The following is a 27,144-nucleotide window of genomic DNA, read 5'->3' on the forward strand; positions in this document are numbered from 1 at the left end:
GGCAGGAAGTGGGTTGCGGCGGCGGAGGGGTTAATTCACACTTCGCTCATCACAGAACGTTTCCGTATTGTCACCATTTCCGCTCCGGAGACCGACCGAGGAGAGAGCATGGGGGACCCCGAGAGTGAGGAGGAGGCGGCGAGACCCCCCCGATCCGCCCTCCGAGCCCTCATCCCCGGGAGAGACTTCATCGCCTCCCGCAAGGGGCAACTACTGCTGGCCGAGTGGGTGAGTACCGACCGACCGATCTACCTACCGACCGACCGCTCCCATCCATCCTCTATAGAGAACTCCGCTCACCGGATCCCTCCTCCCCCTCACTCCCATCAACTTCTACTAATAGGACCGAAATCACATTACCTCCTTCACCGGATCCCCCACAGCACAGGATCTCCTCACTCTGCAGAGATTCTTCTACTAGATCCTCATCTGATCTGATTCTATCTCTGCTCAACTTCTCTCAGTGGATCCCTCCTGCGATCTGCTCCCAACTTCTCTCAGTGGATCCCTCATGAGATCTGCTCCCAACTTCTCTCAGTGGATCCCTCCTCATGCTCAGCTTTGGATCCCCTCTATATTAATATCAGTCACACTCAGTGCTTTGCCTGGAGATCCATCATAAAACCCAATCTGCTAAATCTGCTCACCTTCTGGCAGTGGATCGCTCCTAAAAAATCTGATCCTGTCTCAGTGGATCCCTCTTATGATCTGGTCCTCACTCTGCATGTCATCTCTTCTAGCTTTGCTCAACTTCTGTCAGCCAATCCCTTATATGATCTGCTCACATGAAGACGATCCCTCGTGAGATCTGCTTTTCTCAACATCTCAGTGGACCCCTCTTATGATCTGATCTTAGATCGGCTAATCTTCTGTCAGTGGATATTTGCCCGGCTCAGCTATTGGCACCGGATCCCTCATCATCTGATCCCAATTGCTCAAGTTCTGCCAATGGATCCTTGATCTGATCTGGTTCTAGCTCTGCCCGGCTTCAGATAAGGGATGACCTGATATTTACTCTGCTTGGCTTTTGGCACCATGGATCCCCCCCCCCCATGTAATCGGATCCTATCCGCTCAGATTCCGCCAGTGAATCCGTCATATGAGCCCTGATTAGCTGTTGGCACTGGATCCCTCTATGTGTTTCTAATTCTGTTCAATGTCTGTTAGTGGATTCCTCATTTGATCTAATATTATTGATCCCAGCTCTGCTCAGTGTCTGTTAGTGGATCCCTGGTATGGTCTGCAGATTCTGTCAGTGGATCCCTGGTATGGTCTGCTTGCAGATTCTGTCAGTGGATCCCTGGTATGGTCTGCAGATTCTGTCAGTGGATCCCTGGTATGGTCTGCAGATTCTGTCAGTGGATCCCTGGTATGGTCTGCAGATTCTGTCAGTGGATCCCTGCATGCCCATAGTCTCTAATCATCTCTTGCAGCATGTGCATACTCCTGACTCCTGACTACCTCCTGCAGCATGCTTATAGTCTCTGACCCTCTCTTGCAGCATGCCCATAGTCTCTGACCCTCTCCTGCAGCATGCTCATAGTCTCTGACCCTCTCTTGCAGCATGCTTATAGTCTCTGACCCTCTCCTGCAGCATGCTCATAGTCTCTGACCCTCTCTTGCAGCATGCTTATAGTCTCTGACCCTCTCATGCAGCATGCTCATAGTCTCTGACCCTCTCCTGCAGCATGCTCATAGTCTCTGACCCTCTCTTGCAGCATGCTTATAGTCTCTGACCCTCTCCTGCAGCATGCTCATAGTCTCTGACCCTCTCCTGCAGCATGCTTATAGTCTCTGACCCTCTCCTGCAGCATGCTCATAGTCTCTGACCCTCTCCTGCAGCATGCTCATAGTCTCTGACCCTCTCTTGCAGCATGCTTATAGTCTTTCATTCTCTCCTGCAGCATGCCCGTAGTCTCTAATCTTCTCCTGCAGCATGCTTATAGTCTCTGACCCTCTCCTGCAGCATGCTCATAGTCTCTGACCCTCTGTTGCAGCATGCTTATAGTCTCTGACCCTCTCTTGCAGCATGCTTATAGTCTCTGACCCTCTCCTGCAGCATGCTCATAGTCTCTGACCCTCTCTTGCAGCATGCTCATAGTCTCTGACCCTCTCTTGCAGCATGCTTATAGTCTTTCATTCTCTCCTGCAGCATGCCCGTAGTCTCTAATCTTCTCCTGCAGCATGCTTATAGTCTCTGACCCTCTCCTGCAGCATGCTCATAGTCTCTGACCCTCTGTTGCAGCATGCTTATAGTCTCTGACCCTCTCCTGCAGCATGCTCATAGTCTCTGACCCTCTCTTGCAGCATGCTTATAGTCTTTCATTCTCTCCTGCAGCATGCCCGTAGTCTCTAATCTTCTCCTGCAGCATGCTTATAGTCTCTGACCCTCTCCTGCAGCATGCTCATAGTCTCTGACCCTCTGTTGCAGCATGCTTATAGTCTCTGACCCTCTCTTGCAGCATGCTTATAGTCTTTCATTCTCTCCTGCAGCATGCCCGTAGTCTCTAATCTTCTCCTGCAGCATGCTTATAGTCTCTGACCCTCTCCTGCAGCATGCTCATAGTCTCTGACCCTCTGTTGCAGCATGCTTATAGTCTCTGACCCTCTCCTGCAGCATGCTCATAGTCTCTGACCCTCTCTTGCAGCATGCTTATAGTCTCTGACCCTCTCCTGCAGCATGCTCATAGTCTCTGACCCTCTCTTGCAGCATGCTCATAGTCTCTGACCCTCTCTTGCAGCATGCTCATAGTCTCTGACCCTCTCTTGCAGCATGCTCATAGTCTCTGACCCTCTCTTGCAGCATGCTTATAGTCTTTCATTCTCTCCTGCAGCATGCCCGTAGTCTCTAATCTTCTCCTGCAGCATGCTTATAGTCTCTGACCCTCTCCTGCAGCATGCTCATAGTCTCTGACCCTTTCTTGCAGCATGCTTATAGTCTATAAACTTTGTAGTATTACATTATATTATTATAATACGGGGTTTATATAGTGCCAACAGTTTGTCACCTCCCCCCCCCCCCCCCCCCCCCCCCCGGTGATTTTAGGGGCCACACTCGAGGCCCTTGTATATGAATAAAGTGGCCCATCACTGCCCCCCCATCCTCTGCAATCTTATCTTCTATGGCTGCTCCATCCTGATTTATATCCCACGTTGTCTGTGGCTGCAGAAATCGCACGGCCTCATTATTATCACTTAATGCAATCCACATGTGTGGGAGGGGGAGGGGGGCGGGGGAGGTGAAGTCCTCTTCCAGATGGCGAATGTGTTTTCACTTTCATCATGGCCGGTTGACATCAGGACAGCAGGGAGTTGGGGGATGAGATGGTCGGTGACCGCGCCCGGGGCGCTGCGTATTACTGGACGGGAGTCCATGACATGGAGATCTATGGGACGGCCGAGGTCATGAACTTTGTCACTTTCACATTCATATAAGAGAAAAAAAAATGTACGCTACGCTCACATCCTAGCGCTTTAGCGCGCCGCCTTTGCGTTGGAACTTTAGCCTATTCAAGTGAGTGAGCTGCCATGCCTGCATTTCTGCAAGTTGCATGCAACTTTTCAAAATCGCTGCCCCATGCGATTCTGCAGGGCAGTGCGTTTTCACCAGTACCGGGACGGGCTGTACTAAAATATTTACCAGTGCCCATGAAGTGCATGCAGCCTTACCAGTGCCAATGAAGTGCATGCAGCCTTACCAGTGCCAATGAAATGCATGCAGCCTTACCAGTGCCCATGAAATGCATGCAGCCTTACCAATGCCCATGAAATGCAGCCTTACCAATGCCCATGAAATGCAGCCTTACCAATGCCCATGAAATGCAGCCTTACCAATGCCCATGAAATGCAGCCTTACCAGTGCCCATGAAATGCATGCAGCCTTACCAGTGCCCATGAAATGCATGCAGCCTTACCAATGCCCATGAAATGCAGCCTTACCAATGCCCATGAAATGCAGCCTTACCAATGCCCATGAAATGCAGCCTTACCAATGCCCATGAAATGCAGCCTTACCAGTGCCCATGAAATGCATGCAGCCTTACCAATGCCCATGAAATGCATGCAGCCTTACCAGTGCCAATGAAATGCAGCCCTACCAGTGCCCATGAAATGCATGCAGCCTTACCAGTGCCAATGAAATGCAGCCTTACCAGTGCCCATGAAATGCATGCAGCCTTACCAATGCCCATGAAATGCATGCAGCCTTACCAGTGCCAATGAAATGCAGCCTTACCAGTGCCCATGAAATGCATGCAGCCTTACCAGTTCCAATGCTGACCAATATTTGCTCCATAAGACGCACAAAAAGTGCGTCTTAGACCCCTTTCACACTGAGGCGGTTTTGCGGGCGCTATTGCGAACTGACCCTAAACAGCGTCTGCTGTTTCTCCAGTGTGAAACCCCCCTAGGGCTTTCACACTGGAGCGGTGCGCTAGCAGGACCACTCCAAAAGTCCTGCTAGCCGCATCTTTGGAGCAGTGTGTTTACTGCTCCTTCGCATTGCCGGCGGTATTAACCCTTTTTCGGCCACTAGCGGGGGTTAAAACCGCACCGCCCGAATACTGCATGACCATTGTTAATATCATGAAAAAAAAACATAGTTTTTCTTGACATGGTTCCTCTCAAGCCTGTCTTGCATACACACGATCGTGATAAAAAATGCTCGAGCAAAGCGCGGTCATGTACAACACGTACAAAGCCACTATAAAGGGGAAGTTACATTCGAATGGCGCCACCCTTTGAGCTGCTTTTGCTCATTTTCCCGTCTCATAACTTGCTTCTGAGTATGCACCTTTTTTCCCCCCTCAATAAAACGTACGCACAACTGTTTTTCACGACGTGAAAAAAAAAAGAGCATGTTCTAAATTTTTAATGCCCATTTTTCACGTCGAGAAAAATGCCCTGGAGCCTACACACGGCCGCTTTTAATGACCAATTAAAAAAATTGCATTTTTCTCGTCATGAAAAACGGTCGCGTGTACGTGACATTACTCTACCCAAAGTGAAAAAAAAATGACCAAAACATATTGGGCTAGATTCAGCAATGATTTACGCCGGCGTATCCATAGATACGCCGCGTATATTCAAAGCTGCGCCGGCGTATCTTCTTTTTGTATTCAGAAAGCAAGATACGCCGACATTACCCTAAGATCCGACTGGCGTAAGTCTCTTACGCCGTCGTATCTTAGGGTGCATATTAACGCTGGCCGCTAGGTGGCGCTTCCATCGTTTCCGGCGTAGAGTATGCAAATTACCTAGTTACGCCGATTCACAAACGTACGTGCGCCCGGGCGGTAGTTTTTTACGTTGTTTGCGTAAGGTTTTTTCGGCGTAACGTTGCTCCTGCTTCTATGAGGCGCACGCAATGTTAAGTATGGACGTCGTTCCCGCTTCGATTTGCTAGAGTCATTTGCGTAAGTCGTTAGCGAATAGGGCTGGACGTAATTTACGTTCACGTCGAAACCAATACGTCGTTGCGGCGTACTTGGGAGCAATGCACACTGGGATATGTACACAGACGGCGCATGCGCCGTTCGTAAAAAAACGTCAACCACGTCAGTTAATCACACATTAACATAAAACACGCCCCCCTTCCACATTTGAATTACTCGCGCTTACGCCGGCCCCATTTACTCTACGCCGCCGCAACTTACGGAGCAAGTGCTTTGTGAATACTGCACTTGCTCCTGTAAGTTGCGGCGGCGTAGCGTAAATAACATACGCTTTGCCCGCACAATTGTACGTCCCCCTACTTGAATCTAGCCCATTATTTATTTATTGCAATTCTCTCATAGGGAGTGGGAAGAAGGCGGAGGAGGGCACCATTAAATAAAGGGTGAAGGTCCACTTTAAATGCCCACGCGCCATTTCAATCCATTCGGCAATTAGTAGAATTACCAGCAAGGGGTCCCGGGGCCACAGAGCACATGTTGAGGTCTCCTTGCTCCATCTTCCTTATGATACCAATTCAGTGTGATTATGTCATTTGCTGATAGTGGAGAAATTGTTGTTCCCGGGTGTGTCCGGCTTCTTCCATTGGAACGCGGCCATGAGCAGATTCTGTGGGTCTTGTGTAATAAGGTTACAGCTCTGAGCACATGGGGCCAGATTCACGTAGGGCAGCGGCGGCGTAACGTATCATAGATACGTTACACCACCGCAATTTTTCATCGCAAGTGCCTGGTTCACCAAGCACTTGCGATGAAAACTACGCCGGCGGCCTCCGGCGCAAGGGGGGCCAATTTAAATGGGCGTGTTCCATTTAAATTAGGCGCGCTCCCGCGCCGGACCTACTGCGCATGCTCCGTTTCTTAACTCCCTCCGTGCTTTGCGCGCCGTGACGTCATTTTTTTGAACGGCGACACGCGTAGCGTAATTCCGTATTCCCGGACGGCTTACGCAAACGACGTTATTTTTAAAATTTCGACGCGGGAACGACGGCCATACTTTACACAGCAATACGATTGCTGTGTAAAGTTAAGGCACCAAAAAAAAACGACTAACTTTGCGACGGGAAACTAGACTAGCGGCGACGTAGCGAACGCGAAAAACCGTCGGGGATCGCCGTAACTCCTAATTTGCATACCCGACGTTTACCACGCAAACTCCCCCCAGCGGCGGCCGCGGTACTGCATCCTAAGATCCGACAGTGTAAAACAATTACACCTGTCGGATCTTATGGATATCTATGCGTAACTGATTCTATGAATCAGTCGCATAGATAGAAACAGAGATACGACGGCGTATCAGGAGAAACGCCGTCGTATCTCATTTGTGAATCTGGCACATGGTGTGTCGGGTATCTGAGGACGGAGATCGGTCTTCTGAATACAATGCCCTCGTCTGATTGGAGGTCACCCCCCATGTAATGGTTACTGTACAATATACTACAGATTGGCCGTAGTAAGCATTGAGACTGTAAGCTCTTATAAACAGGGCCCTCCTAACCCTCATGTCTTGAATTGTATTGTAACTGTTGGCACTATCTATATACAGTGCCTTGAAAAAGTATTCATACCCCTTTAATTTTCCACATTTTGTCATGTTACAACCAAAAACATAAATGTATTTTATTGGGATTTTATGTGATAGACCAACACAAAGCGGCACCTAATTGTGAAGTGGAAGGAAAATGATAAATGGTTTTCCATTTTTTTTTTTTTTTTTCATAATTATGTGAAAAGTGTGTCGTGCATTTGTATAGCGCCCCTGACGGAAAATCCGATCGTGTGTACGGGGCATAAGATTGTCCTGCATTTGGCTCCATCCATCTTCCCATTGGATGGAGCCAATGGGAAGATGGATGGACCATTTGCGAAGTGATACTGAGCATGCGCCGTACGATCGGCGCTTCATTTACATGTATGGTAATGAATCGTGAATTCATTACCATACAACACGCCCCCTACCTGCCTATTTTGAATTAGGCGGGCTTACGCCGGGCCATTTGCGCTACGCCGACGTAACTTAGGAGGCAAGTGCTTTGTGAATACAGGGGTGGATTCAGCAAGCAATTACGCCTGCGTATCCATAGATACGCAGCGTAATTGCTAAGTAGCGCCGGCGTATCGACTTTCTGTATTCAGAAAGCTCGATACGCCGATTGTAGCCTAAGATACAACTGGCATAAGGCTCTTATGCCGTCGTATCTTAGGCTGCATTCTGACGCTGGCCGCTAGGTGGCGTTCCCGTAGTTGTCAGCGTAGAGTATGCAAATTGCATACTCAAGCTGATTCACAAACGTACGCGCGCCCGGCGGTCATGTTTTACGTCGTTTGCGTTCGTCGCTTTCTGCGTAAGGCTGCTCCTGCTATTAGGAGGCGCAGCCAATGGTAAGTATACACGTTGTTCCCGCGTCGCGATTTTTGAAATTTACATAATTTGCGTAAGTGAATCGTGAATGGCAAAAAACGAAAAAATCGTTCATGTCGTAGCAAATGACGTCCTTGCGACGTCATTTCCCGCAATGCACGTCGGGAAATTTTCCCGATGGAGCATGCGCAGTACGTTCGGCGCGGAAACACGCCTAATTTAAATGATCCACGCCCCCTACGGGATCATTTAAATTACGCGCGCTTACGCCGCCGCAAATTACGGAGCAAATGCTTTGTGAATGAAGTAATTTACAGAGGCGTAGCGTAAAAACGGTACGCTGCGCCGCCGTAGTAGTGCGCTCCCCTACTTGAATCTACCCCACAGTACTTGCCTCACTATCTTACGTCGGCGTAGTGCAAATGGGATGCGCTACGCCGACCTAAAGATAGGCGGCTGTACCTGAATCTAGCTAAAAGAGTTCAACTGCCATATAACACTGGCCCAGCATGCGTGTTTATTCTTCATACAGACACTTCCAAATGTTATCTTATGGGAAAATTCTTTCCCGGGTGATGATTTCTACCGCTGAGAGCGTCTGCACAGCTATATATAGACCTAGAACTGTTTCCAGTTAAGGTAGATGTGAATCGACTGACATTTCGTTGGCTAAAGAACCGTGTATCATAAACAATTGCTGTTTTTACTATTTTTTTTTATCTTTTCTTGAATTTCAGTGCTGCTTGTGTAATTTGTGCTAAAACAGCCATGTACATCCCTTGGGCTTCCTCCAAACTCATCTCTGTCTGAACTTCCTCTAGATTCACGTAGAAGTGCGGCGGCGTAACGTATCGTATATACGTTACACCGCTGTTTTCATCGCAAGTGCCTGATTCACCAAGCACTTGCGTGAAAACTTACGCCGGCGCAAGCCCGCCTAATTCAAAGGGGCGTGTGCCATTTAAATTAGGCGCGTTCCCCCGCCGGACGTACTGCACATGCTCCGTTTTGAAATTCCCGCCGTGCTTTGCGCAAAGTGACGTCATTTTTTGGAACGGCGACGTGCGTAGTGTACTTTCGTATTCCCGGACTTCTTACGCAAGAAAAAAAAATTTGAAATTCGACGCGGGAAAGACGGCCATACTTTAACATGGCTCGACTAAAGTTAAGCCATGTTAAAGCAGCCGTAACTTTGCGACGGGAAACTATTACTAGCGACGACGTAACGACCGCGAAAACCGTCGTGGATCGCCGTAAATCCTCATTTGCATACCAGACGCTGGAATACGTCGCAAACTCCACCCAGCGGCGGCCGAGGTATTGCATCCTAAGATCCGACGGTGTAAGACAATTACACCTGTCGGATCTTAGGGCTATCTATTCTCTGAGAGATACAACGGCGTATCAGAGATACGCCGTCGTATCTCTTCTGTGAATCTGGCTCATTGTTTTCCAATGAATGGGGGTCCTTCCCTGCCAACCCATGCAATGGGCATTTTTCCCATGGGCCACCATTATATTTTTCTTACAGACCAACGTTGTAATAGGTGTTTTTCTAATGGAACACCATTGTAATGGCCATTTTTCTCATGGATCGCCATTGTAATGGGTGTTTTTTTTTCATTAAGCGCCATTGTAATGGGTATTTTCCCCATGGGCCACCATTATAATGGGCATTTTTCGTACAGGTGTTTTTCTAATGGACCACCATTGTAAATGCCGTTTTTCTCATGGACCACTGTTGTAATGGCCACTTTTCTCATGGAACCAATGTTGTAAAAAGTTTTTAGTCTAATGGACCAACATTGTAATGTCCATTTTTCTCATGGACCACCATGAGAAACCACCATTTCTTATGGATCTCCATTGTAATGGACATTTTTCCCATGAGCCAGCATTATAATCAGCATTTTTTCCCCCGGACCATCGTTGTAATGGGCGTTTTTCTTATGGATCTCCTTTGTAATGAGCACTTTTCTAATGGATCTCCATTGTAATGGGCATTTTTCCCATGGGCCACCATTATAATGGGCACTTTTTGTACAGACCGACATTGTAATGGGTGTTTTTCTCATGGGCCACCGTTGTAATGGCCACTTTTCTCATGGACCACCGTTGTAATGTCCACTTTTCTCATGGACCACCGTTGTAATGGCCACTTTTCTCATGGATCTCCATTGCAATGGACGTTTTTCTCATGGATCTCCATTGTAATGGCCACTTTTCTCATGGATCTCCATTGCAATGGACGTTTTTCTCATGGATCTCCATTGCAATGGACATTTTTCTCATGGATCTCCATTGTAATGGCCACTTTTCTCATGGATCTCCATTGCAATGGACGTTTTTCTCATGGATCTCCATTGCAATGGACATTTTTTCTCATGGATCTCCATTGTAATGGCCACTTTTCTCATGGATCTCCATTGCAATGGACGTTTTTCTCATGGATCTCCATTGCAATGGACATTTTTCTCATGGATCTCCATTGTAATGGCCACTTTTCTCATGGATCTCCATTGCAATGGACGTTTTTCTCATGGATCTCCATTGCAATGGACATTTTTCTCATGGATCTCCATTGTAATGGCCACTTTTCTCATGGATCTCCATTGCAATGGACGTTTTTCTCATGGATCTCCATTGCAATGGACATTTTTCTCATGGATCTCCATTGTAATGGCCACTTTTCTCATGGATCTCCATTGTAATGGACGTTTTTCTCATGGATCTCCATTGTACCAGCCATTTTTCTTATGGATTTCCTTTGTAATGAGCGCTTTTCTAATGGATCTCCATTGTAATGGCCATTTTTCTCATGGACCACCGTTATAGTAGACATTTTCCTCACTGACCTCCAGTGTAATAGGGCACCCTTTCCACTGGCCACCAGTATAACAGGGCATTCTTTCTACTGACCATCAAGCAAGCAAGACCTTCTCTTATTGTACACCAATGTGGTGTGGCTCATCTACAATGAATAACATTTCAAGGGTTCCGCCATTGTAAAAAGGTTGAGAGAGGTTGCTAAAGTGGGTCACTTGAGTTGGTGGGGCTGCTGACATCACATCCAAGATGGCGAAGCTCAGCAGCATTCTCAGTCCATTTAGATGTCTTCTCAGTCCTTATAGAGGCTTCTATAAATAAATAAAATGCACATATTATCTTATGGGAAGACTACTGTTGAACAGAATGGTCTGATGACAGGGGGCCAGATTCTCGTAGAACTGCGGCGGCGTAACGTATCTCCTTTACGTTACACCGCCACAAGTTTTACGGGCAAGTGCTTGATTCACAAAGCACTTGCCTGTAAACTTGCGGCGGCGTAGCGTAAAGTCCCCCGGCGCAAGCCCGCCTAATTCAAATGATCCATGTAGGGGGCGTGGATCATTTAAATTAGGCGCGTTCCCCGCGCCGATCGTACTGCGCATGCTCCGTCTCGAATTTTCCCGCCGTGCATTGCGCGAAATAACCTCGCAAGTACGTCATTGGTTTCGACGTTAACGTAAATGGCGTCCAGCGCCATTCACGGACGACTTACGCAAACAACGTAACATTTTCAAATTGCGACGCGGGAACGACGGCCATACTTAACATTGAGTACGCCACCTAGGGGGCATGTTTATCTTTACGCCGCTTATCTCTTACGGAAACGACGTAAAATCACTACGACGGGCAAGCGTACGTTCGTGAATCGGCGTAACTAGTCATTTGCATATTCTACGCCGACCGCAATGGAAGCGCCACCTAGCGGTCAGCGTACATATTGCACCCTAAGATACGACGGCGCTGGCCGTCGTATCTTAGGCATGTTTAAGTGTATCTCAGTTTGAGAATACACTTAAACATACGACGGCCCTAGATTCGGACTTACGTCGGAGTATCTGCTGATACGCCGGCGTAATTCTATGTGAATCTGGCGCAGGGTCTCTTGAATCTGGTGGCAATGGGCAAAACCGCATTTCTAATAAAAGGAAAAATAATGCATTTTCTCCAGTAAAATGTAATTTCTGATTCTTGTGTTGGCAGGTGGTGTCTTTTCTCACGTTCATCTGTTACATCGCATCGACCGCCGTCAGTCTGATGACCGTACCGCTCATAGAGTTCCTTTGGGCTCTCTTTACATTTTTTGCCTATTCCACTAAACTGAATGAGCAGCTGAAGGGGATCTTGTGGCCTCTGCTGGTAAGTGATGACGTCATCCTGCCGTTGGTAGGAACCCCCCTCCAATAACCAGCCAAGTCACCCTGCAGAGAATTGTGTTTCCTCTTTCTTAACAAAGTCTTCTCCTTTTTCCTGTGAGCTGTTCCTCCAACCCAGATCCAGCCGAAGGAAAGGGAAAGCGCGGTGTTTCGGTTCTGTGTGGTTGCTGAGAATTTAAATCACATGTCGGGGTTTTGTCAGACTGGAGGAGTGAGTGGGTCTTCCTCGGCAGTCGCCAAACTGTGGTCTACGCAAAAATTTTGGTGGTCCCCAGGGGTTCTGCCGTAAATCAACATTGTGGCGGATGTATACCGCCCAGTGTTGTTTTTAGTGTTGTTCTCAATGCATGCTGACAGTCAATACTGTCAGTGTGCATTGATACCCGATGCTTCCTCTAGATCTGGCTCCTGTGAACTCAGAGGGAAGCGCCAGGAGTAGTGCAGAGCACAGGAGGTGAAGAAGGAGGAGGGGGCTTCCAATGGTAGCGCTGATCACAGACTGTGGGAGGGAGCATGGAGCTCGAGCACATGGCTGGATAAGGAGGTGAAATCCAATGATGAGTCTGTGTAAGGCAGCAGTTTGATGAAGAAGGGGGAGTATAAGGAGCACAGAGCCAGAGCATTGTGTGTATAAAGAAGCAGTATGATCCAGGGGAGGGGGGCACAGAGCCAGAGCATTGTGTGTATAAAGAAGCAGTATGATCCAGGGGAGGGGGGCACAGAGCCAGAGCATTGTGTGTATAAGACAGCAGTTTGATCAAGGAGGAGGGGGGCAGAGAGCCAGAGCATTGTGTGTATAAGACAGCAGTTTGATCCAGGAGGAGGGGGGCACAGAGCCAGAGCATTGTGTGTATAAGACAGCAGTTTGATCCAGGAGGAGGGGGGCAGAGAGCCAGAGCATTGTGTGTATAAGACAGCAGTGTGATCAAGGGGGAGGGGGGCAGAGAGCTAGAGCTTTGTGTGTATAAAGAAGCAGTATGATCCAGGGGAGGGGGGCACAGAGCCAGAGCATTGTGTGTATAAGACAGCAGTTTGATCCAGGAGGAGGGGGGCAGAGAGCCAGAGCATTGTGTGTATAAGACAGCAGTTTGATCCAGGAGGAGGGGGGCAGAGAGCTAGAGCATTGTGTGTATAAGACAGCAGTGTGATCCGGGGGAGGGGGGCAGAGAGCTAGAGCTTTGTGTGTATAAGGCTGCAGTTTGATTCAGGAGGAGGGGGGCAGAGAGCCAGAGCATTGTGTGTATAAGACAGCAGTTTGATCCAGGAGGAGGGGGGCAGAGAGCCAGAGCATTGTGTGTATAAGACAGCAGTTTGATCCAGGAGGAGGGGGGCAGAGAGCCAGAGCATTGTGTGTATAAGACAGCAGTGTGATCCGGGGGAGGGGGGCAGAGAGCTAGAGCTTTGTGTGTATAAAGAAGCAGTGTGATCCAGGAGGAGGGGGGCAGAGAGCTAGAGCTTTGTGTGTGTATAAGGCTGCAGTTTAATCCAGGAGAAGGGGGGCAGAGAGCCATAGCTTTGTGTGTGTGTATAAGGCAGTAGTGCAATCCGGGGGGAGGGGGGCAGAGGAAATTCCGCCAGCAAAAGTCTGATGGAGCCTACACACGGTCGGAATTTCCGATGAAAAGCTCACATCGGACTTTTGCTGTCGGAATTTACGACCGTGTGTAGGGGGCATTAGTGAATGTGATGGAACATCAATAACACCCTGGTATGGTTAAAGCAGTGTTTCTCAATTCCAGTCCTCAGGCCCCCCCAACAGGTCAGGTTTTCAGGATTTCCATTATTTTGCACAGGTGATTTGATCAGTTTCACTGCCTTAGTAATCACCACAGCCTTTTCATCTGAGGGAAATCCTGAAAACCTGACCTGTTGGGGGGGGGCCTGAGGACTGGAATTGAGAAACACTGGGTTAAAGGAAGGTGCTTCAGGCACTCCTGCCTGTCATCAGGGACGCACGTCCTCAGCCAGACATTCAGCACATTTCAGCACATGAGTAAAACAAAACAAAAGAACAACCATAGCTTGATCCAGTTTAAAGCGTTTCATAAAAGCTAAAATATTGCAATCACATAGTGAACATATACGATATGGCTGGAACAAACGGATCCTCTTGCCAGTACCCCAAATGGCCACGATCGGCCTTGAATGCGTGGTATGTTCTGCGTCGTACGTCCTAGCTCCGCCCTACGATTTCCGTTGTGCCCCTGATGACGTCCTCTATGACAAAACGCATAGGTTGGAGCTAGGATGTACGACACAGAACTTGCCATGCATGGTACACATTGTATTTGTATGCACTTTGCAGGCTATTACATATAATCAAGGCCAGTGGTCATCAACCCTGTCCTCAGGGCCCACTAACAGGCCAGGTTTTCAAGATAACTGAAATACATCACAGGTGATATCATTTTCTGCTCAGTGATTGCAGTATTCTAGTCCCAAGGTAATACATAAAACCTGGCCTGTTAGTGGGCCCTAAAGGCAAGGGTTGATGACCACTGATCTAAGCACTGCATGTTTTTGTTTTTTTTACATAATCTTGATATACTTTACCAGAGTATAGGTGCTAGCAGCTGATTTTGGATTGAGGCCTGAGCGCGAAAAGATCTTTCTCTGTGTTTAGCAGGATATGCATGACAGTCAGACAGCTTGCAGCCGTGTCACATGATCATTTGTTAAATTATTTACAGATTCTCTTGCCAGTGCCCAAAATGGCCACAATTGGCCTTGCATGCGTGGTAAGTTATGCTTCGTACATCGTAGCTCCACCCTATGCTTTTCGTTGTGCCCATGACGTCCTCTGACGAAACGCGTAGTTCGGAGATAGGATGTACAATGAGGAACTCACCATGCATGGTACATTGTATTTGTATGCACTTTGCACGTTATTACATATAATATAATCGCTGCATGTTTTTATTTTTATATATATATATATATATATATATATATATATATATATATATATATATATATATATATATATATATAATCTTGATATACTTTACCAGAGTATAGGTGCTAGCAGCTGATTTTGGATTGAGGCCTGAGCGCGAAAAGATCTTTCTTTGTGTTTAGCGGGATCAGCAATGGCGTCCTCCCCAGTTCTCTCATTGCAGTTTTTTTTAGTGTCCAGACAGATGACAAAGGGCTAGATTCAGATAGCCCTGCTTAATGTTGTGCGGGCGTGACGTATCTCCGTTACGCCGCCGTAAATTAGGGCGCAAGTTCCGTATTCAGAAAGAACTTGCGCCCTAAGTTACGGCGGCGTAACGTATGTGGGCCGGCGTAAGCCCGCCTAATTCAAATGGGGATGATGTGGGTGTGTTTTTTTAAATGAATGGTGACCCCGCGTATTTTACGTTTTTTACGAACGGCGCATGCGCCGTTAGTGAAAGAATCCCAGTGCTCGAGATTCCGCCGCAAATCGTCATTGCTTTCGACGTGAACGTAAATTACGTCCAGCCCTATTCGCGAACGACTTACGCAAACGACGTAACATTTTCAAAATTCGCCGCGGGAACGACGGCCATACTTAACATAGGATATGCCTCATATAGCAGGGGTATTTTTACGCCGGAAAAAGCCTAACGTAAACGACGTAAAAAATAGCGCCGGGCGGACGTACGTTTCTGAATCGGCGTAACTACCTAATTTTCATATTCCTTGCGTAAATATATGGAAGCGCCACCTAGCGGCCAGCGTAAATATGCAGCCTAAGATACGACGGTGTAAGACACTTACGCCAGTCGGATCTTAGGGAAATCTATGCGTAACTGATTCTATGAATCAGGCGCATAGATACGACGTCGTATCTCGTACATGAATCTAGCCCAAAGTGTTTATGTAGAAATTTAATGAGGTCCTGGAAAATGAAATAATAGTGCTGGAGCGGTCATGTGACTTGGCGCACTTCATCCGTACAGAACATCCCGCCACTTGCGTTTGGATGAAAGTGCATTAACCCTCGCTCCTCTCCCGGGACAAATGATCTGTTGTTTACACATTCACTGATTCATTGTTAAACCTGAGATGTTTCCTACAGGACTTCATTCGCTGTGTGTCCGCCGCCATCATCTACTTCATAGTGTCCCTCGTAGCCGTGTCCAAATATTCCTGTGCGGCATCCAAAGCTGCTGCGGTAAGTGATGCACTATATTACCAAAAGTATTGGGACACCTGCCTTTACACGCACATGAACTTTAATGGCATTCCAGTGTTAGTCTGTAGGGTTCAGTATTGAGTTGGCCCCGCCCTTTGCAGCTATAACAGCTTCAACTCTTCTGGGAAGGCCGTCCACAAGGTTTAGGAGTGTCTATGGGAATGTTTGATCCTCTTCTCGGCTCCCTCTTTTGTGCTCCTGGCCGCTCCCTCCTATTCAGTGCCCCCACAGTAAGCAGCTTCCTATGGGGGCACCCGAGCCAAGTCACAGCACCCTGTGTCCATTCAGACATGGAGCCCAAACCCAGCCCTGCCCCATCTCTCTCCTGATTGGCTAGCTGATTTTGATTGATAGCAGAGGCAGCCAATGGCACCGCTGCTGTCTCAGCAAATCAGGGAGGGAGAATCTCGGATGGCTGAGACACTCGTGGACATCGCTGGACAGGGTGGGGCTTCGGGTAAGTGTTAGGGGGGCTGCTGTGCACAGAAGGCTTTTTATCTTCATGCATAGGATGTATTAAGATAAAAAAACATTCTGCCTTTACAACCACTTTAAAGCGGAGGTTCACCCTAAAAAACATCTATGTACCATCCCATCCAGCTGACTTGCGTCATCTATAGTATGTTTTTTTTTGTTTTTGTTTTTTTGCACTGTATTTACCGTTTAATCCTTCAGTTTCGTTTCAGACTCCCGCGGGGAGTAGGCGTTCCTATGAAGAGGGGAACATGATTGACGTCCGGCTATGGCACGTCACGTGTTCCCGAAAATAGCCGGAGTAGGACTCGGCTCTTCACAGCGCTATGCGGCGCCTGCGCACAGACTAGGAGCTGACTGCGCAGGCGCCGTATATATCCGAGTCCTATTTCGGCTATTTTCGGAACGCGTGACGCGCCACAGCCAGACGTCAATCATGTTTCCCTCTTCATAGGATCGCCTATTTCTCCGCCGGAGTCTGAAACGAAACTGGACGATTAAACGGTAAGTACAGCGGCGAAAAAAACCATACTAAAGATGACGCAAGTCAGCTGGATGGGATGGTACATAAAAAAATAAAGTTTTAGGGTGAACCTCCGCTTTAAGTGCAAAGGAGGGATTTGGGGGTCTTATAGAACCCAGATCCCTCCAAAAAAATACCTGACACGTGACTATTGCTGTCACAAGGGATGTATACATTCCTTGTGACAGCAATAAAAATGATCAAAAAAATAAAATAATTTTAAGGGACAGTGTAAAAATAAAAAATTAAATAAATAAGAAAGATAAAAACATTTAAAATGTGTTCAAATCACACATGTGAAGTATCGTTGCGATCGTTAGAGCGAGAGCAATAATTCTAGCACAGGACCCCCTCTGTAACTCTAAACTGGTAACCGGTAAAAAAAATTAAAGCGTCGCCTATGGCGATTTTTAAGTATCGTAGTTTGTCTCCATTCCACAAGTGTGCGCAATTTTAAAGCGTGACGTGTTTGGTATCTATTTGCTTGGCGTAACATCATCTTTCATATTATCCCAAAAAATTGGGCTAACTTTACTGTTTAGCTTTTTTTTAATTCATGAAATGTTTTTTTTTTTTCGAAAAAAATTTGTTTGAAGGACCGCTGTGCAAATACTGTGTGACATAAAATTTTGCAACGACGACCGCCATTTTATTCTCTAGGGTCTCTGCTAAAAAAAATATGTATAATGTTTGGGGTTCTAAGTAATTTTCTAGCAAAAAATACAGATTTTATCTTGTTTGTAAAAAGTAACAGAAAAAGGCTTAGTCCTTAAAGGGGTTCTAAAGGTACAATTTTTTTTCCCTAAATAGCTTCCCTTACCTTAGTGCAGTCCTCCTTCACTTACCTCATCCTTCCATTTTGCTTTTTAGGGTCCTTTCACACTAGCGGACCGTTCGTCCGCTCATTACAAGTCCGTTAACGGACTTGTAATGACACCCTATGGGAACGCGTCCGTTAGCGGATGTCAGGACGCCCACTAACACACAGCTCCTTTCTGTATCTGCAACGTAGAGAGTGTCCTGACTCTCCAGTAGTCCAAGGAAGGGGGTGAGCACGACATCTACTGATACGCCGGCGTAATTTTAAATGTCCCGCGTCGTATCTTTGTTTCGTATCCACAAAACAAGATACAACGGCATCTGGGTTCGATCCGACAGGCGTACGTCTTAGTACGCCATCGGATCTTAGATGCAATTTTTCGGCGGCCGCTAGGTGGCGTTCCCATCGAAATCCGCGTCTAGTATGCAAATTAGCTAGTTACGGCGATCCACGAACGTACGTCGGCCCGGCGCATTTTTTTACGTCGTTTGCTTTTGGCTTTTTCCGGCGTATAGTTAAAGCTGTTGTTATGAGGCCTACTCAATGTTAAGTATGGCCGTCGTTCCCGCGTACAATTTTGAATTTTTTACGTTGTTTGCGTAAGTCGTTCGCGAATAGGGATTTGCGTAGAATGACGTCACCGTCGTAAGCATTGGCTTGTTCCGGGTTAATTTCGAGCATGCGCACTGGGATACCCCCACGGACGGCAAAAAAAAAAAACGTCGTTTACGTCAGGTTACGACGTATTTACATAAAACACGCCCCCATCACAGCCATTTGAATTCCGCGCCCTTACGCCGCAACAGATACACTACGCTGCCGTAACTTACGGCGCAAATTCGTTGAGGGTTCAAACAAAAACAAAGTAAGTTACAGCGGCGTAGTGTATCTTAGATACGCTACGCCCGGCGCATTAATGCGCCGTTGTACGAGAATCTACCCCTAAATGTTTTTTTTTCTTTGTTTTCTTTGTCTGAATTTCTCACTTCCTGTTCCTCCTCAGTAAGGTGTTCTAAATGACTTTCCACCGCTCGGATGATGGTGTGAAGCTTACTGAGGAGAAACAGGAAGTGAGAAATTCAAACAAAGAAAAAAAACATTTAGAAGGGAAATCGAAGGAAAAGGTACCGTATTTATCGGCGTATACCGCGCACTTTTTTGCCCTGAAAATCAGGGCAAAATCGTGGGTGCGCGGTATATGCCGATACCCGCTTTCCCGCGCCGAGTTTGAATACTGCGCCGGCATATACCGAGCGCAGTACACTCGTGTATAGTCGGGTAGGCTCAGCTCCTCTCGCGCTCACGTCCTGGACGTACAGGACGTGAGCACGAGAGTAGCCGAGCCTGCCCGACTATACACAAGTGTACTGCGCTCGGTATATGCCGGCGCAGTATTCAAACTCGGCGGGGATCGAGCAAGGAGGACGCCGCAGAAGGACGCCGGACCCGACGAAGAGGACACCGAAGCCGCAGATAGACGCCGGACCCGACGAGGCCGCCGATGGACGCCGTGCAAGACACCAAAACTGTAAGTACTAAAATCTTTTTTTACAGGAATGTCGGGTCCACTTTAGGGGTGTGCGCTATACGCCGGAGCGTGCAATACCCCGATAAATATGGTAAGTGAACCAACAGTGCACTAGCTTAAAGGAAACTATTTAGAGAATAAAAGACGAACCTTTACAACCCCTTTAACGGTGTTCATGTGTTGGAACAAATTTTTTGCCTGTTCGCAAGTTTTGGTGCGAACCGAAACGCGGGGGGTGTCCGGCTCATCCTCATCCATGAGATTAGAAAAGCCGGCTCACTGGTGTCCATCTACAATCAGACTTTGGGTGGAGTTTGCTGTTCTGTAATAAGTATTCTCACTGATTTCCCTTTCCGATTGGCAGGTTCTAGGTTTTATAGCAACAATTGTTTTTGCAATAGACTTCTACGTAATCTTCAATGACCTCATCAAGTTTCTGAAGAAAGGCGAGCCCGAGGAGAATGAGCCACAGCAACAGAAGTCAGATGGTGAGTTACGTAGGTAATGTCATTGGAAAAAAGACGCAGGGCCATCCAGCTCCACCAATAGAGAAAAAAAAACACACACCAATGGAAAACCTCCATACACTGTCCTATACCCACATCTCCTGCGATGGCCAGAACCACCTCTGGAGGGAGTTTGACATTTTCACAGCTCTTACTGTGGGATGTGAACCAGGGCTGCTGTTAGAAATCACAGGTCTCCATATAGCCTACCTACAGGGCCCTCGGTCTCAGTCTCTTTCTCTGCAACCTCAGCTGTACAGGTGAAAGAATAGGAAGCACTCGAAGGCTTCCTGCTCATTCACAAACTGAAGCATAGCAAACACAAGTTACTATGCTTTAGTGATGAATTGACACAGGAGTGAGTGGTACCAATGACTTACTGTGTTCATTCAGAAAAGAAAGGTCCCAAAAAATTACGTATTTTTTGGCTACTTCCCCCTGCTCTCCATCCTGAAATATCCATCTTTGTATCTGTAGCAGCCTGCCAGCGGGAGAGGGGAGGAGGGAAGTTGGCTGTGCTGTAGGGAAAAGGGGCACACAGGTGGCTGGCAGTGCACATGTGCTAGAATCATTTCCATCTGTAGTGCAGACATGGGGAAAAAAGAGGAGGAGAAGCTGGCAGTGCGCATGTGCTAGAACCAATCCCCCTGCAGTAGCAACCAGAGGGGAAAAGAGGAGAAGCTGGCAGTGCGCATGTGCTAGAACTATTCCCATCTGTAGTGCAACCAGAGGGGGAAAGAGGAGGAGAAGCTGGCAGTGCGCATGTGCTAGAACCAATCCCCCTGCAGTGCAACCAGAGGGGGAAAGAGGAGAAGCTGGCAGTGCGCATGTGCTAGAACTATTCCCATCTGTAGTGCAACCAGAGGGGGAAAGAGGAGGAGAAGCTGGCAGTGCGCATGTGCTAGAACCAATCCCCCTGCAGTGCAACCAGAGGGGGAAAGAGGAGAAGCTGGCAGTGCGCATGTGCTAGAACCAATCCCCCTGCAGTGCAACCAGAGGGGGAAAGAGGAGGGGAAGCTGGCAGTGCGCATGTGCTAGAACCAATCCCCCTGCAGTGCAGCCAGAGGGGAAAAGAGGAGGAGAAGCTGGCAGTGCGCATGTGCTAGAACCAATCCCCCTGCAGTGCAGCCAGAGGGGAAAAGAGGAGGAGAAGCTGGCAGTGCGCATGTGCTAGAACCAATCCCCCTGCAGTGCAGCCGGAGGGAAAAAGAGGATGAGAAGCTGGCAGTGCGCATGTGCTAGAACCAATCCCCCTGCCGTGCAGCCGGAGGGGAAAAGAGGAGGAGAAGCTGGCAGTGCACATGTGCTAGAACCAATCCCTCTGCAGTGCAGCCGGAGGGGGGAAGAGGAGAAGCTGGCAGTGCACATGTTCTAGAACCAATCCCTCTGCAGTGCAACCAGAGGGGGGAAGAGGAGAAGCTGGCAGTGCACATGTTCTAGAACCAATCCCCCTGCAGTGCAGCCGAGGGGAAAAGAGGAGGAGAAGCTGGCAGTGCGCATGTTCTAGAACCAATCCCCCTGCAGTGCAGCCAGAGGGAAAAAGAGGACGAGAAGCTGGCAGTGCGCATGTGCTAGAACCAATCCCCCTGCAGTGCAGCTGGAGGGAAAAGAGGACGAGAAGCTGGCAGTGCACATGTGCTAGAACCAATCCCCCTGCAGAGCAGCCGAGGGAAAAGAGGATGAGAAGCTGGCAGTGTGCATGTTCTAGAACCAATCCCCCTGCAGTGCAGTGCATCCAGAGGGGAAAAGAGGAGGAGAAGTTGGCAGTGCGCATGTGCTAGAACCAATCCCCCTGCAGTGCAGCCAGAGGGGAAAAGAGGAGAAGCTGGCAATACACATCTGCTAGAACCAATCCCCCTGCAGTGCAACTGGAGGGAAAAAGACAGTACAGCTGGCCCTCCTGCTTAACAGGTGCCTTGGCCCCCCCTTTGAACTAATGGGGCCCGGGGCCAGTACAGGAGGGCTGACTGTACTGCCTTATCAGCAGCCCTGATGTGAACACCCCCTCGTCCACCGCCTTTGCAGCTTAATAGATGGACATTTGGGGGCGCTAAAACATGTCTCAACTTTTAATGCCCCCCCCCCCCCCAACTGCATGTCTTATCAAGCCCCTATTGTATCCAAAACTGAGAAAAAGAATGCTTTGGCATCATTTATTCTTTGCAGTGCTGGAAGGCCGGGCTCTGATAATGCAGTGAAATAAGATCTTGTTCTGGGTGTTTATCTGGTAGGAGATCTGTCAGCGTTCTCCTGTAATAAGAGTCAGATGCACGTCCTGTGTCTATTCTCTGACCGGATCCATTCAGGAAATGATGTTGCAAGGATGAAACTCTGGCACACATAACAGAAGAAAACAGGAAATATACAGAGAATAGGCCGGGCGCATTTCACATAATTATTTCTGCATTATATAAGGATTGTCCAACACCAGCATGTTAAAGTCACTCTACAAATCTACAAACTAAACTTCTCCCTGCATGTACATGAGGCTTAAGTATCATTTTTTATATTTTATTTTCATTCCTCTGCTATCAGCGTGAATCACTTCTGACACGTTTTCCTGACACCAAGAGAAAAATGGTGACAAGGGAGGGACCTCCAGCTGATGGACAGCCTCAGCTCTGTTCCTGTGTGCTTTTATGAAGGGGGTGTGCCCTTTCCCTCCAATCAGCTCTCAGAGCTCTCCTCAATGAGCTCTGCAGGCAAATTTCAAGGCGTATGAATACTTTTTCAAGGCACTGTGGCCCAGATTCACGTAGAATCGCGGCGGCGTAACGTATCGTAGATACGTTACACCGCCGCAAGTTTTCATCGCAAGTGCCTGATTCACAAAGCACGTAAGAAAACTTACGCTGGCGGCCTCCGGCATAAGCCCGCGTAATTCAAAGGGGCGTGTGCCATTTAAATTAGGCGCGCTCCCGCGCCGGACCTACTGCGCATGCTCCGTTCTGAAATTCCCGCCGTGCTTTGCGCAAAGTGACGTCATTTTTTCAAACGGCGACGTGCGTAGCGTACTTCGGTATTCCCGGACGTCTTACGCAAGAAGGAAAAATTTTTTAATTTCGACGCGGGAACGACGGCCATACTTTATACAGTACATACGTGTGCTGTGTAAAGTTAGGGCACCAAAAACGACGACTAACTTTGCGACGGGAAACTAGACTAGCAGCGACGTAGCGAACGCGAAAAACCGTTGTGGATCGCCGTAACTACTAATTTGCATACCCGACGCTGGTTTACGACGCAAACTCCCTCCAGCGGCGGCCGCGGTATTGCATCCTAAGATCCGACAGTGTAAAACAATTACACCTGTCGGATCTTAGGGCTATCTATGCGTAACTGATTCTATGAATCAGTCGCATAGATACTCTGAGATACTCTGAGAAATACGACGGAGTATCTGAGATACTCCGTTGTATCTCGGCTGTGAATCTGGGCCTGTATACCTGGCATTTGTACACCCCCCTCCTCATCTCTCTATCATAGGGTGGGGAATGTTCTGTAATCCACAGAAGAGGACTTGATACATTGTAACAATGAGAGCACAGGAAGTATCAGCTGATTTCTTGCAGGATCAACAGTAACTTTTTTGCATGTATCAAAATGATATAACAAGACATTTTCAAAACACCAAAAGTTAGCAAAGAAATTCACGGGTTCCCATAGGTGCGTGGTGCAAGATCGCACATGCGATGTCCGTGCGATGCGATTTCAGCCAATAGTATGGCTGAATTCGCATCGCATTCAGACCAAACGCGCACAGGACTCCTTTTCTGGTCCACAGCAGAATCGGATTGCATGGGTGATCGGATTCCTGTCCGAACTGTCAGTTTGCAGTGCGCTATGAGAGCTGAAATGGGGGTGTCATTAACCATTTAAGACCCGGACCAATATGCAGGTTAAGGACCTTGCCCCTTTTTGCGATTCGGCACGGCGTCACTTTAACTGACAATTGCGCAGTCGTGCGACGTGTCTCCCAAACACAATTGGCGTCCTTTTTTCCCCACAAATAGAGCTTTCTTTTCGTGGTATTTGATCACCTCTGCGTTTTTTTTTTTTTTGCGCTATAAACAAAAATAGAGCGACAATTTAAAAAAAATTCTATATTTTTTACTTTTTGCGATAATAAATATCCCCCAAAAATATATAACATTTTTATATTTTTCCCTCAGTTTTGGCCGATACGTATTCTTCTACCTATTTTTGGTAAAAAAAATCGCAATAGGCGTTTATCGATTAGTTTGCGCAAAATTTATAGCGTTTACAAAATAGGGGATAGTTTTATGGCATTTTTATTAACAGTTTTTTTTTTTACTACTAATGGCGGCGATCAGCGATTTTTTTTCGTGACTGCGACATTATGGCGGACGCATCGGACAATTTTGACACATTTTTGGAATTTTGTCATTTTCACAGCAAAAAGTGCTATAAAAATGCATTGATTACTGTTTAAATGACAATTGCAGTTTGGGAGTTAACCACTAGGGGGCGCTGTAGGGGTTAAGTGTGACCTCATATGTGTTTCTAACTGTAGGGGGGCGGGGCTGGACGTGTGACGTCATTGATCGTCTTTCCCTATATCATGGAACAGACGATCAATGACGGCGCCACTGTGAAGAACGGGGAAGATGTGTTTACACACAGCTCTCCCCATTCTTCAGCTCCTGTGACCGTTCGGGTCCCGCGGTCACGGAGCTTCAGACCAGGTTGCGTGTGCGACCCACGGCTGGGCTCTTAAAGGCGACGTACATTTATGTGCCTGTGCCCAGCCATGCCATGCCATTCTGCCGACGTATATCGGCGTTAGGCGGTCCTTAAGTGGTTAAAGGGTTAGTAAAGGTTTTTGTTTTTTTTAAATACCAAACGTCATACTTACCTCCACTGTGCAGTTAATTTTGAACAGAGTGGCCCCGATCCTCTTCTTCTGGGGTCCCTCAGCGGCTGTATCGGCTCCTCCCCGCAAGAGCTAACCCCTCCGGGAAGCACTCTCCCAAGGGGGTTAGCTTGCGGGCGCGCTCCCGTGATACAGCCTGCGGCCATAGCCGCCGACTGTATCACTCGGCCCTGGCGCGCCGCGTCGTTGATTTGATTGACAGCAGCGGGAGCCAATGACTGTGCTGTTATCAATCATCCAATGAATGAGCCGAGAAGCCAGCGTGTTCACGATGCGGGACTTTCGACGGCTCAGGTAAGTAAATGGGGGGACTTGTAAGCATCGGACGTTTTTTCACCTTAATGCATAGGATGTATTAAGGTGAAAAAAAACTTGATGCTTTACAACCCCTTCAACATTGTATTGACACTCCCAGCAGCTCGCATAGTGCAGTGTGAACTGCTGTGCGATGCGGGAACCTGCAGTGGATTCTCAGTGTTCCCGCATCGCACCAATCTGAACCGGCACTAAATAGGGTTTACATACTTCTTGTTTATTCTGTTATGGGTGCTTTGATGAAGAATCTGGGGTAGATTCAGAAAGAAGTTACGCGGGCGTATCTATTGATACGCCGCGTAACTTCTAGGATGCTCCGGCGTATCTTTTTTCTGTATTCAGAAAACAAGATACGCCGGAATTTGGCTAAGATCCGAGTGGCGTAAGTCTCTTACGCCGTCGCATCTTAGTTGCATATTTACGTTGGCCGCTAGGTGGCGCTTCCGTCGATTTCCGCAAGGAATATGCAAATTAGGTAGATACGCCGATTCAGAAACGTACGTCCGCCCGGCGAATTTTTTTACGTCGTTTACGTTAGGCTTTTTCCGGCGTAAAGTTACCCCCGCTATATGCGGCGTATCCTATGTTAAGTATGGACGTCGTTCCCGCATCAAATTTTTCGTCGGTAATGTCGTTTGTGTAAGTCGTTTGCGAATAGGGCTGTGCGTAATTTACGTTCACGTTGAAAGCATTGGCTTTTTGAGGGTTAATTTGGAGCATGCGCACTGGGTCACGTTCACGTAGTCAAAAACGTCATTTACGTGGGGTCATGTTTTATTTACATGAAACACGCCCACCTCTTCACAATTTTAATTAGGCGCGCTTACGCCGGCAGATTTACGCTACGCCGCCGTAACTTAGGGCGCAGGTTCTTGGTGAATACAGAACCTGCCTCACTAAGTTACAGCGGCGTAGCGTATCTGAGATATGCCACGCCCGCACAAAGTTACGGCGGGCTATCTGAATCTAGCCCTTTGTGTTTAGTCCCATGAAAACTGTTCCCTGTATGGCCCGCCTAACAGATTTCCTCTGCATTCCTTACTATGGGAATTACAGCATCGGGGGCCATTGCCGACCTTCTCCTGAAAATGACAGTTGCCTGGCTGTTATGTTGACTTCAGTACCATCTGCAATGAAATGCAGATCAGGAAGGCCAGAAGTCCATCCCTGCATGCTTCATCCAGGTCAGCGACTACTGATAAATACCCTTGGATCAGCATGACAGCCAGGCGTCTGGCATTTCAGACTGAGAGGTTTTTCTCTGGAAAAGTCTTCCAAAGGCGAGGCTGTTCCTTCCCACAATCCTTTGCGTTATACAGAAATGTTTTTTGAGGCCCCAGCTGGCAGCCACATGTTCTTCTTCAAAGTCAGCGTCTCCCAAGTGTGTATATTTTATATTCCGCGTTCACATAAACCGAAGGTGACCTTGTCTTTACCTTGTAGATGACGAATTTGACTCCGATTCCGACTGAGCGAGCTTTCTACGCCTGCCCGAGGCCGTGCTGTGTCTGTGCGCCACCAGGAGGAGGAGGAGGTGATGTCTCCATCGCACCCACCGCTGACAACTGTCATCCGGAAAACACAAACTCTTATTTTTATATTCCATCCCAAGGACGGCTCACAACTGGGATTTTTTATTTTATTTTTTTAAGGAGGAACTCCGCTCCAGAAAGATGGTGGGATCCAGGGGCGGACTGAGCATTCGGGCACTACCCGAGGGCCCCATGCCACTAGGGGGCCCCACCAGGGTTGCCTCTGGACAAGGACAGTATGTAAATATCTGTGTCTTTAAAAAAAATCCCAAGATTATAGCTGCCCAGCCTCTCCAGTACCTTTTCAGTGTGTGTGTGTGTTCTGTGTGTATATTGTGTGTCTGTGTGTGAATACTGTATGTGTATGTGTGTATAC

General features: G+C 47.8%; 1 protein-coding gene across 1 annotated transcript; it reads left to right on the top strand.

Annotated features, from left to right (window-relative positions):
• CMTM3 (CKLF like MARVEL transmembrane domain containing 3) lies at positions 1–27,051 on the top strand. The gene is made up of 5 exons (XM_040329211.1): positions 1–228; positions 11,842–11,997; positions 16,060–16,155; positions 19,886–20,009; positions 26,680–27,051. Exons 1-5 carry the CDS (start codon positions 109–111, stop codon positions 26,706–26,708), a joined length of 525 nt encoding a protein of 174 aa, XP_040185145.1. The 5' UTR covers positions 1–108; the 3' UTR covers positions 26,709–27,051.
• Positions 27,052–27,144: the final 93 nt, after the last annotated feature.

This window comes from Rana temporaria, chromosome 11 (assembly GCF_905171775.1).
Source record: "Rana temporaria chromosome 11, aRanTem1.1, whole genome shotgun sequence".
NCBI classification, from domain to species: Eukaryota; Metazoa; Chordata; class Amphibia; order Anura; family Ranidae; genus Rana; species Rana temporaria.